The sequence below is a fragment of the Emericellopsis cladophorae genome, assembly GCF_022114955.1.
Source record: "Emericellopsis cladophorae strain MUM 19.33 chromosome Unknown NODE_34_length_249702_cov_121_792324, whole genome shotgun sequence".
NCBI lineage: Eukaryota > Fungi > Ascomycota > Sordariomycetes > Hypocreales > Bionectriaceae > Emericellopsis > Emericellopsis cladophorae.
The window spans coordinates 122,258-136,975 of NW_026250959.1; the positions used below are offsets into that span (position 1 = coordinate 122,258).

Consider the following 14,718-nt stretch of genomic DNA (forward strand, 5'->3'; position numbering starts at 1 on the left):
CTGTTCAGTATTAATATTACCCAGCAAGTGTACGATCTGTACACAATGGCAGTAGCTTGATTGTTTTGCATTCCCATGTCTCATTCGCTAGGTATACAAAGCACGTCTTCTTACTGTCGGGAGTACAGCATCAGCGGATCACGCCTCCCTCTTTGTCAATCCCCTCGAGACTCTCCAGAATGTCACTGCCGGCCAGTGTACCAGGGCCACCTGTCGTTGACTTCTTTTCATCCGGCCATACCTCGTGGAACTTGACAGAATTGTCGCTTGCAGCGACAACCAGACAACCTTGGTGGACCAGGCGGTCCGTGGAGGATGGTTCGCCAACCCAAGGAACAGATGGATATGGAACTGCGTACAGGGCACGCAGTCCTTGGTTCCACGGGATGGCTGCGACCTGTCGACAGTCGGGCCAGCTGAAAACAGCAATTCGCCAAGGGTGCTCAGGCTGAGCGTAGCCGAACGTGGCCGCAATCTCGCGCCTTGTCGTTGACCAGATGAGAGATGTGACTTGGGCCGACACGGCAATCGTCGCCAATGCAGCGCCCGATGTCGTATGGAAGAAGTGGATGCACTTGTCCTTGGAACCACCGCCCGTGGCAACGAGGCTCGGTGTCCACGGGCAAAATGCAATGGCTTTGACAGCGGCGCCGTGAATCCAGCAATGCCGCTCGCTGCCAAGGGTTAAGGTTCGCAGAGAAAATGAATGTGCATTTCGAGTTCGATGGATCTGGGTGGCATCGGTGGCCGATGTCCTCATCTCGGACCCGCGGCCGTGGTGGACGCGCCTGCCATCATACTCTCGAAGGTCGAGCTCGCCCAGCTCAAGCTCACTGGCCACTCTTGGAGCAGCTGGATCCACTGTGTCAGTGCCTTGTATCGTCGTCTCATGCTGTTGCTCGACACCCAGGATATCGTTTGCATCAAATATGCAACAAAGATCGTCGTTCCCACCAGAAGCGAGCGACATACCGTCGGTGGACCACGCCAGACCACAGATCTGCTGGACATGTATTGCGATCTTGGCTACCATCGTCGTTGAACCTCGCCAAGTATTCCTCGTTACCTCCTAGGTGGGGGGCCACTCAACCATATAGTAGTATATGAGCCCGGTCTCGTCGCCTACTACAAGGTCTTCTGTCTGCACGGATACGCCAGGGTTGTACGGGCTTTTGGACGGACGCATCGAACATCGTGGACGCCAGCTCAAGCACGCTACACCGTAAGGTTGTGTTATGTCAAATCGGGGGTGTGACTCAAACGTGGACTGAAGGACGAGACCTCCATCTGCTCGTCCGATGGCAAGGATGCTCTGTTTGCCCTGTGCAGAAGAAAAGGCTACCGAGGTAATCCAGCTACTGTCGTTCGGGCTTTTATTTGTTGGTTTGGCCCCGGTAGCCTCGGACCATGTATACAAAGTATTGCCCAGGCCAACTGCGAGCGTATTGCAAGTTGTCGAGTAAGCCAACGCTGAGCAGTAAAAGTCATCGCGGAGACTCGGCGCATCTAGGACTCTGTCGAATGTTAGCATAGATGCTTGCGTCGAAGTCAACAATATCTGACCTAAAAGGAGGGGCTGGTAAGGTACGATAGCTTGTAGGCTTCCGTGATCGAGCGCCTGTTATAGCCATCAGCCACAAGACCTTGACTTTGTCCAGAAATATCACCTTCAGTCTCCTTGGCGCTCACCCACCCTACGCCATTCCACTTTGTCTCTGCTTCCATTTTCGTCAAGCGTCCATTGGCGTCTCGCGATGCTTGAGGTGAAGTGGAGCGGCCGCTGAAGTCGAGGATCTTGCGGACGCGGTCGATATTGAGAGCTCTTGCAATGCGACCTTGGTAAAGCTCCGAGTCGCCCTGCAGTGTTGACTTGCCGCGCGAGACAGGCGTGGTGTAGACCTGAGCGTGAGTGCCTGAGCGGATCATGTGGCCACGCCCATCGTCGACGGGGTGGCCCAAGGGGGCAAGACCACCCACCGACCAGACGGCGCCTCGACTGACTTGCCGCTCGGTAACAGGACTCGGGTGAATCGTGACTACGGGTGCTGCCATGAGCGTTAGCAAGTGTCGGGATGCATCTGAAGGCTGTGCGCTCACGGGGTGGAGTGGAATGAGGTCCCACTGATTGCTCTGGTCCCGCGCTGTGCGTATATTCTCTTGCGACTGGTAGCCGAGATGATACAAAAGGGTCAAGCGAGGCTGCAGCATGGCGAACGAGCCGCTCCGATGAGGAAAGCATGTTGACTGGTCGACCCATTCGGAATCGCTCCGCCGTGGACGACGCTGCATCTCGAAGCGGCACAAATCGATCCGGCCGCTGGCATGGGGGACTTCTTCTACTTCGTGGTGACTGGAGGTGTTCATTCTCGTCAGGATGCAGGGCAAAGAAACTCCGAAGTTTCGACCCAGGGGTACGCGGAGGCGGTCCAGGGTTTGGCGTTGCTCTTGACTTGGGACCATCACCCGCTGGCTCCTCGCGGTACGCATAGAGGCTGCGTGGACAATCTTCAATGGGATCGTCCTCCGATCCGCGTGTTGAGCCAGGACCATCAAAGATGGGCACGGTTCTCCATGTTCTCATGGGCGGTCGAATCGGTGACGCATCTTCGTGAGAGCTGTATCCGGAATCGCCCGGGCTTTCTGTGTGGTCGACGTCTTTGGAGACATGGCGCTCTCGAAGCCTAGCTCTATTGTTTGGTAAGTTCCCGCATGCTGACAGAACCCTGGACATGTTTGGATCATGAGGTAGATATGGGGTGGCCTTCGGTTGAGGTCCATACACAAGGGATAGTATCGTGCACCCAACGGTCAGGAGTAGACGAAAACAAAGAAAGAAGGTCGACGCAGAAGTATAGTTTTGTTGTGATAAGATTTGCCTGACTGCTGGTGCAAGAGAATGGCGCAACCCCCAGTGGCGACGGAGTGTTGATGATGCTGTCTGATTAGTACGGATGTTGGTAGTTCGAGGTCGAGGTTCAGGTTCAGGAGACAGAGTTCTAGGAGAGCAGTAGTTGGAAAAGTCAAGAAAGCGGCGGCTGTCGAGTTACTTCTCCCTGGGCTGTTAATTCAGTCGCCAGCGACTGCCATGGTCATTAATGAGTAAGGTCATAAAGGGGAGAGGGATAACCTTCATTTTCAGCAGGAGCGAGAGCTATCGCATTTTCCTGGAAGGCACGTAATACCAAGGCGGTTGGTTGCCTCGGGCGATACGTCTGAAGTATGGTAACTAGCAAAATGGAAGGAGGTGTTGATTACCTTACCAGCCCATCAAATCCACAGACACGCCATCTGCTGAAAGACAGGCACTCAAAACACTCCAGATTGTTTGAAATACAGAATCGATCTATTTTGATGACATATCTTGGTATATATAACGTCTAGAGAGACCGGTCAACATGCAATTAGCGTAATGTGGTATCATAAATCATGTCTTCGCGCAACAGCACCCTCTTCAAACCCTGCCGGTGCGTATATTGTCGTAAATGGAATTTGGGTACGAGAGGCAGTTCTGCTTCCTGGCCAGGCTGCCCATGCTATTTTTTGCTGTCAAGATGAGCGACTCGGCCCCCTTCTTGTCGGCGGACGCCTCCCAGAACATGCTGCCGCCAAGGCCTCTACGCTTCTCAAAGCGAACCTTTTGGCGAACGACTGCAGGTGTGTCGTAGGAGATCATGGTGCGCGATTTCGGGTCGTAGGTCCAGGTGGCACCAAGCAGCTTGTTGTAGTGCCTCTGGCTGCCCGGGAACGGGAGATCCTTGTAGTCCCAGATCCCGTTCTCCCAGCTACCTGGTCCAACGCCGCTGAAGGAGGAACCCGGCCCATGAGTGTTGGTGAAGGCCCGGCCATAGATGGGCATGCCAAGGATGATTTTATAAGAGGGTACCCCGGCGCCGACATATGCATCCACGGCCGCACGGGTGTTGAAGGGGGTGGCCTTGTCAGTGCCTTTGGTGGCCCAAATGTTAGCCTGGTGACCGGCCACACCGTCCCATGATCCAGAATAATCGTATGCCATGAGGTTGATGTTGTCGACTACCTGTCCGAGTTCCCTGAGTTTGAGTTTGTTAAACTGCTGAGGTCCGGCGGGAGCAGCGATTGACAACTCGAAATGGTGTCCTGGCGTGTACCTGGCCGCATACGAGTTCAGCTCCTGACGCACGCGCTTGAGCAAGAGGACCATGTTGTTGGCTTCGGTACTGGTTGTTGGATATTCCCAATCGACATCTATGCCGTCAAAGCCCCAATCCTTCATCAGAGTGACGGCGCACTTGGCAAAGTTGGCACGAGATGCCGCTGTAGCCGCGGCGGTGGGGAAATTAGAGGACCAGGTCCAACCGCCGATAGAGAGCATGACTTTGACATTGCGATTTGCTTTTTTTACTTTGAACAGCTGCTTGACAGCGCCATAGGCGTTGTGACCAGATTCTGTCCAGGCTGCGAGATGGTCAGTGGTCCCGTAAGTCCGTACAGGTGAAATCACTTACAGTCGCCCGGATAGTGCTTCTGGAGGTCAGCATATATGTCACCGGAGAACCTGCTTTAGGTCAGTCACTCAGGTCTCTTAACAATAGGTGCTCGGTCCCACTTACACCCTGCCGCTGCGGTCGAGGTTCATGAAGGAATAGAGGACATGTGTAATATCTTGGGCAGGAAGGTCGGCAGGCTGGTAGTTTCGACCGTAGATTCCCCAATTGGTAAAGTAGACTGCGTTGATATAGCCAGTCCCTCGCTTCGAGTGGTCCAGGGAAGCATCGAGCGAGATGTTGTGTACTGGATGAGCCAGGCCCACAGCAACCCTGACAGTGGCAAGAAGAGCCAGTGTCTGATGCAGGGAGAACAGCATCCTAAAAGCTTGGTGGACACAAGGAGGTATGATTTCTCGGTGGGTATGAAGATGCCGAATATAGTTTCCTCGAGGCCGGGGGAATCGCTTTATTTGAGTGCAGTCTTATACAAGACGATTCGCTACCACATGTCCATCGCGAAGAAGACATTGACATGTACCATTTGAATCCAAACAGCTATCGAAATACCAATAATGCTCGTGGTCATCGCGTGAAGAGTAGCAAGGTCGCGTGTTAACGCACTCCAGCCATCCAATACGCCTTGATCGGAGACTCTACATACCTATTCCCTGTTCCAGCCTCTCTGGATTATTCGCGACCACCTACACGCATTGGTAAATTCATCAGCTCAGAATGCAGTTTTTTCGAGACTTGTACGAAAGCCGCGGGTATCGTGGTATTGAGCAGCAGTGAGCCAAGCACCTGTCTCAGACCCAACCACTCCGTGACTTGGGTCGCCTGCGTCCAGCACGTGCTAGAACAAGTCAATTTGTGAATGAAGATTCCAACGGCAAGCCACATTCAATCAATGGGGACGCAAATGTCTCAGACCCTGACCAGCCTCGGATCCACGCGCTCACTAACAGACTCAACAGTGGTGGCTCGCCAGGCTAAATCAGGCACTGAAAGGGGGCTTCAGTCCGTCATGACTTGTGCGTACCTCAAGATACGTCGGGCAGTTCAGAAAGAGTGCTGCTACGTGAGAAAAAAGTACAAAGTGCGGCGATTGCGGCCATTTGGCCAATGTCGCACTTCGTCTTTGCAATGGACACCGACTCACCCGCGCCCCGCCGGTCTCCCTTCGGACCCAGGTGCTCTCGAACATCTGGGATGATGTAACGAATGCCTCAAATGGCTGCTTAAGCGCATCCTGCGGTGCCGAGCCGGGATTCCCTTTTAGATCAGCAGGTACGCCCACTAGGGGACCATGGTCCGTGGAAGTTATATCTTTCGTAGAATCATGGGAATCATGTCGTCGAAGGTTGCGCGCGGATGCTGGTGCGGGCAGTTACACTCGCCATACTCAAGAGCCGGACGACACAGCTTTTATATTCGTTGCAGTTTTATTGCGTGCACTTGATGAATGTCGCCCAGGTGTCAAGTCAGTATGGAGGATGGATCGCTCAGGTCGTACGGTCTGGTCTTGTCAAAAATCAAGACGACTGATCAGCTCTTTAGGGTAGGTATTACATTCGCCTCCATAGGACAAGAAACACCACCCACCAAAGGCGGCGGATGAATGGACCGCAATCATCGATGCAGCTGCGGACGTTCAAGCCAGAACATCCTTGTCGAACTCTTCTTTTACCCGTCTGGAGCTGCAGCGTCGCAGTCGCGATCCCAAGTCTTCCCCTCCAGACAACAAGATGACCAGCGTTGGTGCTCTCAATTCCAACGCCCAAACCACACCCTACTGACACCTTCCCAGCACGGTCACGGCATTGCCCGAGCCACGCGTCCCCGGACAGAAGAACAGCGCCAAGCCGATATCGACAAGATTGCCCGCTACCGAACTCTCGAGGACGACATTCGCAACAGAGTGTCCCGTCAGGACTACGACCACGACACCTTCGGCCTCACGTCCAAGCTCCTCCGCCAGAACCCCGAGTACTACACAGTGTGGAACATTCGCAGACAATGTTTGACCTCCGGCAGCTCGTCCAAACCTTGGGCTATGTCCTCGCTCTCGAAGGGGTCCTCGACTTTCTCAGTGACAGGCACCTCACATCGAGCTTCCGCCAGCTCGTCACCGCCCTTCTCGACCGAGACCCCGCCGTCCCACGACTCCCCGACGACTGGGACGAGTGGTACAACAGCTGAAGCAACAGAGGACCGACAGATGAGAGATCTTGAGATTATTAAGTCGGAGCTTGTCTTCACAGTGCCGCTGCTGATGGAGTTCCCCAAATGCTACTGGATCTGGAACTACCGACTCTGGACGCTGGGCCAGGCCATTGTGCGCCTGCCCACGCACGTGGCGCGCAAAGTCTGGGATGAAGAGCTGGGTCTGGTGGGCAAAATGCTACACAGAGACCGACGGAACTTTCACGCATGGGGTTACCGACGATATGTGGTCGATCAGCTCGAGAGCGCTGCACTGGCCGGTCAAAGCATGACAGAGTCGGAATTCGAGTACACCACCAAGATGATCCGTATGGATCTTTCCAATTTCTCTGCCTGGCACTACCGCAGCCAGCTCATCCCACAACTCCTCAGGGAGAGGGGCGCTGACGACCAAGCAAGGCAAAAGTTCCTGGACGATGGTAAGCCAGTCGTGACCGTGATGACGATCTTCACTTACACCGTACAGAGCTTGCCTTGATCCGGGATGGACTGAATGTTGGCCCCGAGGACCAGTCTCTCTGGTTCTATCACCAATTCCTCGCGTCCAACATCATCGACGACGCCTGCTCACAAACAATAGCGCCAGCCTTGTCCCTCGACCAGCGCCGCTCCTACATTGAGCGCGAGATAGATGAGATGAAAGACCTCCTCGAAGACTACACAGACGTGAAATGGATCTACGAGGCACTGATACAGTACACGCAGTCGCTCGGCCGTCTTGGACAGCAGGCTAGGCCCACTGAGCTGAATGGTTGGCTGGCGCAACTGAAATCACTTGATCCGCAACGCACGGGTCGGTGGAACGACTTGGAGGCGCAATTGCACGCTGCGTGATCGTTTGCTTGGGTATCATTATATCTATCAAATGCTTTGCTACTACACACGATGCGTTCGGCAGCTCAGTTGCCGCACCGGTCCCTCATCTTGCTCGCTCTCTTGCCAGCGATATCATCAAAATAAGCCAGCAGGGTCTCCGCGGCGAGCATGTCCATCTCGCCCAACGTGGGGTTCGAGGACTTGAAGACCTGCCCATTGAACAGGACGCGGACATAGAAGCCGCTGTCGCTGGGCGTTGCGGTGGCGGTGGGCGCAGGAATCACGCTATCTGTTGCTGTGGCCGTGGCAGCCTGAAGATCCAAGCAGGAGCATGCCGAGTATATTTCCGCGACGTCGTCGCACTCCACGGGCCACGTCGGCAGGGATTCGGCCGTGTTGGAGCGCGTGAGGCTGGGGCACAGCGATCTGGCGGATTCCGACTGACGGATCATCTGGCGCAGGCAGTTGTTGTGGCTGCAGTCGGGCGCAACGACCGTCGACGTGGGCTTGGGCGGCTGAGCGCCGCCGGCCTTCTTCTTGTAGAGCTCGAAGACCACCTCGGCGCCCATGCCAGGCCAGACCATCTCGTCAATCTGGAGCAAGCTGAGGAGGCGGGAGACGGAGCCGTCGTGTGCAATGTTATGGAAGTAGATGGTCTCGCGTCTGCCATCCATAACCTCGCGTAGGTGGACAGCCAGCTCGGCGACCCATACACCGAAGTTGGCCGAGGCGGCCGAGAATGAGTCGGGATGGTCGCGGTACATCTGGCTATACTCCCAGTGGCCGAGTCGGTATACAGCATCAGCCATCTCCTGTGTGATACAGTCATCGCTCTCCACGCCGTCGACAAGCTTGCAGGGGAGGGGCTTGCCATGGCACTGGCGCGAGGAAAGGTTGTCGAAATAAGGGTCGAAGGAGGCGTGGAAGTTGCCGCCGGCATTGACGCCCGAGATATCGTCCAGGACGCTATAGAGCTCCTGGGCCTCCTCGAGATGGCTCCTCCACTCGGGGTTGCTGTTCGACTTGATGTTGTTGAACACGCCCGCGCCCGTAGGGCAGCTATACTGGGGCTCGAGACTGTCAATGTTGGTGGCCTGGACGTGGAGGGGGACATCGTCCGTGGTTCCCCACATGCCGTTGATGAGCATGCCCGCGACCTGGCTGGTGATGACATTGTTGGTCACGCGGTACTTGACCTTTTCGTCGAAGCTTTTGTCGCCCTTGGCCGGCAGGAATCCAAGCTCATCGCCATAGACGCCGTACAGATCCGCGCCGTGCTGCCAGGAGTCGTCCAAGCCACCGGGCGTGATCTGCGGGAACTGGCAGCTGCCAATCCATCCGCTGGGGACGTAGGGATTCACGTCCGAGATGAAGCCCGCGCGATAGCCCTTGGCGGCATCGTGGCCATCAAAGGGGCGGCCGTAGAAGTACAGGCCCTGGTCGTCGCAATTCCATTGATAGGGCTCGACGGGGAAGGCATTGGACGAGTAGGGCGTGCGCTTGTGGTGGCGATGAATCTGCTCAGGAAATGCTGATTAGGCCTTGCCTGTGGGTTTCCCCCTTTTTAATTCAAAGACTGCACTCACCAATTCGACATATTGTAGCTCAAACGCGTTCTTGTCCACCTGGACATACTCCTTGGCCCTGACATGGGGCATGTTGCAGTAGTTGTATGTCCCGTACTTGTCGTCCGGCGTATCGCTACGATTGAAGATGAATCCATACGTGCCCTGTCCGTGAACCGCCGTCGTCAAGTTGTTCACGTTCGACTCTGCGGGCGCGTGCCATTCCTGCTTCTCCGCCTGGGCTCGCGTCGCCGCCAAGAGCGCGACGCCCACCACGACGGTGGCGATCTTACTAGGGATGGGAGCCATGGGAGTCATGGGAGCCAGCGCGAGAACGGAGGTCAGGATGGCGAGGATGGTGGTCGACTTGTATTCGGCCTGGATGAGGACAGGATGCATTTTAACTACCTACGTCCATGTAGGTAGGGATGGCGATAGTCCGTATGAAGTTTCATGGGACCAGCTGCACGTGTTCAGACTCGGGCGAGTGACACGACTGGAACCAAAATCAAAGATGCCTTACTTCCTGTTTGTCTGGAGACCCTACAGTATGCCGGGAGTCGGGATGCGCCGTCGGGGAACGTGGGAGCGCGGAAGACGCGCACGTGCCCCGGCTGAGAGCACTGGATGGTGAACATGGTTGTTGCCTTGAGCTTCAGCCTATTTTGCCTCAACCAAGCGTGTTCCTGGCGTGTGGACCAAGACAAAGGTGGTCTAAGTTGGCTTGGCAGCCCGACTACTGATTATTTCCGTCTCGACCGACGCTGACGGGGTACAACACCCATCTATCTGTCTGCGCGGAAAGGAATATAACCTCGTGGAACGAGACCTCATAGCCAGCGCCTACTTAGGGCCACGGTACGCAACTCGGCCTCGACGATACGACAGCATGAAGTGTGTACGTACACGCGGGCTTATCAATACTCCGAACGTGCGGACCTTTGAAATATCCGTATGGACTGTTTAGCACTCCCTGTCACAGTGAACCGCACTGCCTGGTATGGTATGGTATGGTATGGTATGGTATGTACGTACAGGTATGCATGCATGCTTGTCTGGCGATCATGCTCTTCCATTCGACATGATGATGACGATGATCAAAGAATCCCAAGGTAACGCGTCGCGGCTGAGGCAAAATTTGGGTATTACAAGCATCACATCTCTCCTCCCAATCTCAACCCTTCCCTCTCCCTCGTCCTCGTCCTCGTCCTCGTCCACGCCCCCGTCCCCTTGTTCCACCTCGTCCTCGAGATGCTGGGGCAACACGAGGCGCTGCCTCGGCCGGGATGTCATCGTCGTCGCTCGAGTCGCTCTGTGCCTGTGCCTTTCCCAATTCGTCCTCAAAGTCAGACGCATCGCTGTATTCACCAAGTCGAACCACGGTTCGGCCAGATGGCGCGAACACCCGGGACGAGGGACCAGGCGGCGGAGGGCTTCGGTCGCTTTCGCTACCGCTTGCTCCTCCAGGAGGCGGGGGCGAAGCATCAGTCTCCTCTCTGTCTTCAGTCCCATCTCGTACCCTTGACCCTTCCGCACGGCTCGCAGTCTGTCCAGGACCTTGCGACTTACGCGTACCAATCTTGAACTTCCTGCCCTTGAGCTTCATATGTTCCTTCATCGACATGAACGCAGTCGGTGTCTCAGCTTTGACTGCAGGCTCGGCCACCTCCGATTTTCGAGGTCGGCCTCTAGGCCTGGTCCCCTTGGCGGCCGTAGGCGTAGCGTCTTCTCCCGCACTCTCGACCGCGAGCACACTCTCGTTGTCTTCTTCAACGTCCTTGTTCGGTGGCGCAATTGGTTCTGACTTGCGAGGGCGGCCTCGACGACGAGGACCCTGTGCCGAGCTTGGCATGACTGCGGCCGGCGGCGAGGCGAAGGGATCGTCGCTATCAGCAGGCGCCACGGCCGCTTCTGACTTGCGTGGACGTCCTCTGCGGCCCGTGCCATTCGAAACCTTGGGAGCCCGATATGAAGACTCTCCTGTCTCATCGTCTGTAGGCTCCTCGGTGCCTTCGTTAGATTCGTCCTCCTCGTTGACTCCTCGCCCAATCTTAGTGACGCCAGACCATCTCGACCTTTTACGGCGAGCTAGTTTGGTTCCAGAGGCCTTTGCGTCTTCATCCGCCACCAACGCGTTACTTGGCAAGGTCGATTTGACGGCTCGGCCGCTGCGCGTGTGCGACATGACTGTTGGCTCGGCCGCTATGGGAACAGCGGCAGCTGGCGCCGGCCTTGGGCCTGGGGGTCGACCTGGTCCTCGTCGCACAACCTTTAGACCATCAGCAGCCGGCGAGCCCTCGCCCGCAGGTCCGTTCCCAGCGGAAAATCCAGTCTCTCCAAGCGCGCGCTTGAAGGCCTCTGACGCCAGCTCGGCTGCGCTCTTGACCTGTGTGTTCCGGATAACAATGTCGTCCTCATCAAACGCATTGATTTCGGGCTCATCCAAGTCCGTATAGGAATGCCGAGGCCTCGCGTGGCGGAGTGCAGGCTCATTGGCGTCATATACAGGGGCCGGCTGGCCTTTGGTCGACTCTTCTGCACCGTCAAGACTCTCATGTGTCACAGGTGGCTGCCCTGACTCCAAGCCGTTGCTAGGCTCCTTAGGCGCCGCAGGCGCAGATCCTTGCAGGTTGAACAAGGCAGGGTCCATGTTGTTATCATTCGCGTCGCCGTCGTTAGCAGTTGGCGCGACACCGTCTCTCTCCGAGGTTCGGCGCCGTTTCCTCCACTTGCGCACAACGAACTCAGGATCCTCCTCATCCTGGCGGGCGCGCTTTTTCGCCGCACGTATCGATTTCTTCATAAACTCAGACTCGTCTGGCTGATCAAACCTGAGACCCTCGGCAGTCGGTACTTCGTAGTGATCGAACAAGATCTTCTCCGACGTCTCGTCCTTATCGAAATATCCCAATCCAATGCGTTGATGCATCAGTACAGGATCAGGATACGCAGACATATCCCCTTCCTCCCCGTTCTGGAAGATTGTATCGTCATCAGTTGTTTCCGTGAAGGGCAGGGGAGCTTCCAACTCCTCAGGAGCCTCGGGAGCGTTTTTAGTACTCGTGAGTCCGGGGCTATCCTGGCCTTCGAAGACGTGCCGTTGGTCGCCGTAGCCGTCTACAAATGCACCGTAAGAGGCTTGACTATTTATGACGTCTTGAGTCTCGTTACCGCCATCTTCCGTCGCGTCTTGCGCCTTGGCCGTGTCGGCTTGTTCGCGGAGCCTCTGCATCCGTTTGCTGTCTTTGCTCCGGCTGTCCTCCCCTGCGGCCTTGAGCCAGCCCAGATTGTGCACACGGAAGTCGACAAGAGCCTCGATGCTTCTATCGTCGGCAATCGCGCGTGTATCATGCCCCAAGGAAGTATTCTTTGGCGTGTACGGATTCCCAATCCCTCGACGACGGCACTGTGCACAACTGCATATGCCCAGGCACTTTGGGCACTGCCACAGTTCGTTCTCCATCACCTCCTGTGGCAGCATGTCGAATCCTCGGTATAGTACGCCGAAGCAATATGCTTCCTTGCAATCAGGGTTGGTGCATTCCTGAACGCGGTAACTGTAATCCTTGTGGCAGCAGACGTGGCATTTGCGAATGTCGCCCTTTTTCTTCTTGCGCTTGTTCTTTTTCTTGGCTGCATTCTTCTCTACCGCATCTTGTTCAGAATCACTCGGCGTCTTCTCACGCTCCGGTTTCGTAATGTCCTTCCACGGACGACGCTTGAGGGCTTCCTGGCAAACTTGGGCCGCCGACTTTTTACTCGCAAGCTGCTTCGCTACCTCGAGGGGCTGCGGGGAGGTATCAAAGTCAATGTACCCGTCGTTGCGAATGACCATGGCGCGCCAGGTCTCGTAGTTGTTGACGAGATCGGACCACTGCCATTGCTCGCACCATTGAAGCTTTGACATGCAGAGGCACGACCTACCCATGGCATAGCATTCCATGCACACATCATAAGCGTCCTCGTCACCTGTGATCAGCGTGCGAACGCAGTGTTTGCAGGTGAGGAACCGGTTGAAGATGTTTGACCGACAGTAGGAGCAGGTGACGCAAGAGTCGAACTCGAGGTACTCGACGTCTTTTTCGGGAGTGGCAAACATTTCATTCACCAGAATCTCCTTGAAGAGATCCAACAACTCCTTGAAGTCCTCAGCCAGTTGTCGTGCCCGGGGTGAGTTTCGGACAATGTCCTGGCCGATGCCCAAGAAGTTCATCTGTGTCAACTCGGCCTTTTCCTCTAGGCTTTGGAGCTGCTGGCAGTATTTAGACAAGGTGAAGTAGACGATAGCCTTGTTCTTGTACTGCTCGTCGCGGCACACCAGTCGAGCCTTGGGGAGAGCCTCGTGCAGCGCCAAGTCTAGAGTCTCAACCGTCGTGCGGTTCCAGGCCACTTTCATGGTGCGCGTCCCGCGGTTCCAAACTTGATGCGCAGCCAGGGGCGGGATGAGGATGAAGTCGCCGGGCTTCTGGTCGACAATGTAAACATCGAATGGCGCCTTTTTCCAAGCATTGATCTGGGCAAAGTGCTTTTCAATCTCGATATCGTGCCCCAGCATGGAGAGAAAATATTCTCGGACGACTTCCCGATCTTTGCTTTCAGTCATGAACCATAACGAGCTCCCGGGCTTCTCGCCATCTGTATCGCCAGAAGCCTCAACCATGATGTTCTGACCCAGCGATGCACACATCTCTCTGTGAGCAGGGGTATAGGTGCCTTCATGGCCAATGTAGCACATCAGGTTCTGAGCTCGCATCTCTTCCGGTAAGCTAGACATGAGATCTCCAGCTGGTGCTGCGGGCTGATCGGGTGTCATATCGTCGTCGTCGTCGTCCTCATTCGTGTTTCGTCGATTGCTGTGGCTATTGACATTCTCGTTGAGGTAGAACAGGCTAGGATGGACGACCTTTTCCAGCGCGTCGCGCCATTCCCGAGTGCAGTCGATGTCCTTGAGATATAGGCGTTGGCGGCGCTCATCGCGGAAGTTGTCTGGCGTCCACTGATTTGTGAGGAGCTTCATTGATCGGAGATAGTGCCCAGTGGTCATAGGCATGTCCGTGCTGGTACCAATGTCGCGAACATTTTCTTGCTTCTTATCGTAATTGTCTTGGAGCCAGCGGGCACTGAACAGACCCTTAGGGAATGCCGTGTCCCAGCCATCGACCACGAGGGGCTTGCCTCCCTCTATGACATGCATCTTGACCACCTTCTCGAACTCTTGTTGACCCAGATGGCGAATCTGGGTCCTTGACACTCGCTGCACCCATTTGAAATTGGGCGTTCGGTCGACTAGGCCGTACAGATCGAGATCGGGAGGGATAGGGTCAAATTTAGCCTGGGGATGCAGAGATGTAGGCATCTTGAACGGACAGGGCACACACAGGCGCACTCCGAGGCGTGACTCGCGGCAGGTGCGTCGTGGAAACGGGTCTCGCAGATCAGAGATCGGAAATATCAAGTGATTCAGCGACCCTGCCTCATCGGTCTATCCCATGCATCGCGCAAGGGGGGGTGGAAGACTATGGCTTGTGCCGGCGTGACGTACATGTTCCTGGAGGGGTTGGGAAAGTTGCGAACAAGACGCGACACTGGCTGGAGGCTGAAATGCGCAGGCGATTGGAGGTTGCGGATACAGCAGGCGCGGTGTGACG

General features: G+C 55.7%; 6 protein-coding genes across 6 annotated transcripts; 1 reads left to right on the top strand and 5 right to left on the bottom strand.

The window, feature by feature from the left end:
- Positions 1 to 130: 130 nt before the first annotated feature.
- On the bottom strand, positions 131 to 1,033 carry J7T54_005415 (WD domain-containing protein; the record flags this gene model as incomplete). The annotated part of the gene is made up of 1 exon (XM_051507633.1): positions 131 to 1,033. The coding sequence occupies one exon, from the start codon at positions 1,031 to 1,033 to the stop codon at positions 131 to 133; it is 903 nt and encodes a 300-aa protein (XP_051361169.1).
- Positions 1,034 to 1,563: 530 nt separating this feature from the next.
- Positions 1,564 to 2,364, bottom strand: J7T54_005416 (Meiosis-specific APC/C activator protein-like protein; the record flags this gene model as incomplete). Its single annotated transcript, XM_051507634.1, has 1 exon — positions 1,564 to 2,364. The coding sequence occupies one exon, from the start codon at positions 2,362 to 2,364 to the stop codon at positions 1,564 to 1,566; it is 801 nt and encodes a 266-aa protein (XP_051361170.1).
- Positions 2,365 to 3,451: 1,087 nt separating this feature from the next.
- J7T54_005417 (Chitinase-like protein) lies at positions 3,452 to 4,843 on the bottom strand (the record flags this gene model as incomplete). The annotated part of the gene is made up of 3 exons (XM_051507635.1): positions 3,452 to 4,434; positions 4,485 to 4,534; positions 4,590 to 4,843. The coding sequence occupies 3 exons, from the start codon at positions 4,841 to 4,843 to the stop codon at positions 3,452 to 3,454; spliced, it is 1,287 nt and encodes a 428-aa protein (XP_051361171.1).
- A 1,109-nt stretch (positions 4,844 to 5,952) lies between these two features.
- On the top strand, positions 5,953 to 7,523 carry J7T54_005418 (geranylgeranyl transferase type-2 subunit alpha; the record flags this gene model as incomplete). The annotated part of the gene is made up of 3 exons (XM_051507636.1): positions 5,953 to 6,024; positions 6,274 to 7,108; positions 7,156 to 7,523. The coding sequence occupies 3 exons, from the start codon at positions 5,953 to 5,955 to the stop codon at positions 7,521 to 7,523; spliced, it is 1,275 nt and encodes a 424-aa protein (XP_051361172.1).
- A 65-nt stretch (positions 7,524 to 7,588) lies between these two features.
- Positions 7,589 to 9,469, bottom strand: J7T54_005419 (Counting factor 60; the record flags this gene model as incomplete). Its single annotated transcript, XM_051507637.1, has 2 exons — positions 7,589 to 9,022; positions 9,092 to 9,469. 2 exons carry the CDS (start codon positions 9,467 to 9,469, stop codon positions 7,589 to 7,591), a joined length of 1,812 nt encoding a protein of 603 aa, XP_051361173.1.
- Positions 9,470 to 10,132: 663 nt separating this feature from the next.
- Positions 10,133 to 14,426, bottom strand: J7T54_005420 (uncharacterized protein; the record flags this gene model as incomplete). Its single annotated transcript, XM_051507639.1, has 2 exons — positions 10,133 to 10,590; positions 10,640 to 14,426. 2 exons carry the CDS (start codon positions 14,424 to 14,426, stop codon positions 10,133 to 10,135), a joined length of 4,245 nt encoding a protein of 1,414 aa, XP_051361174.1.
- Positions 14,427 to 14,718: the final 292 nt, after the last annotated feature.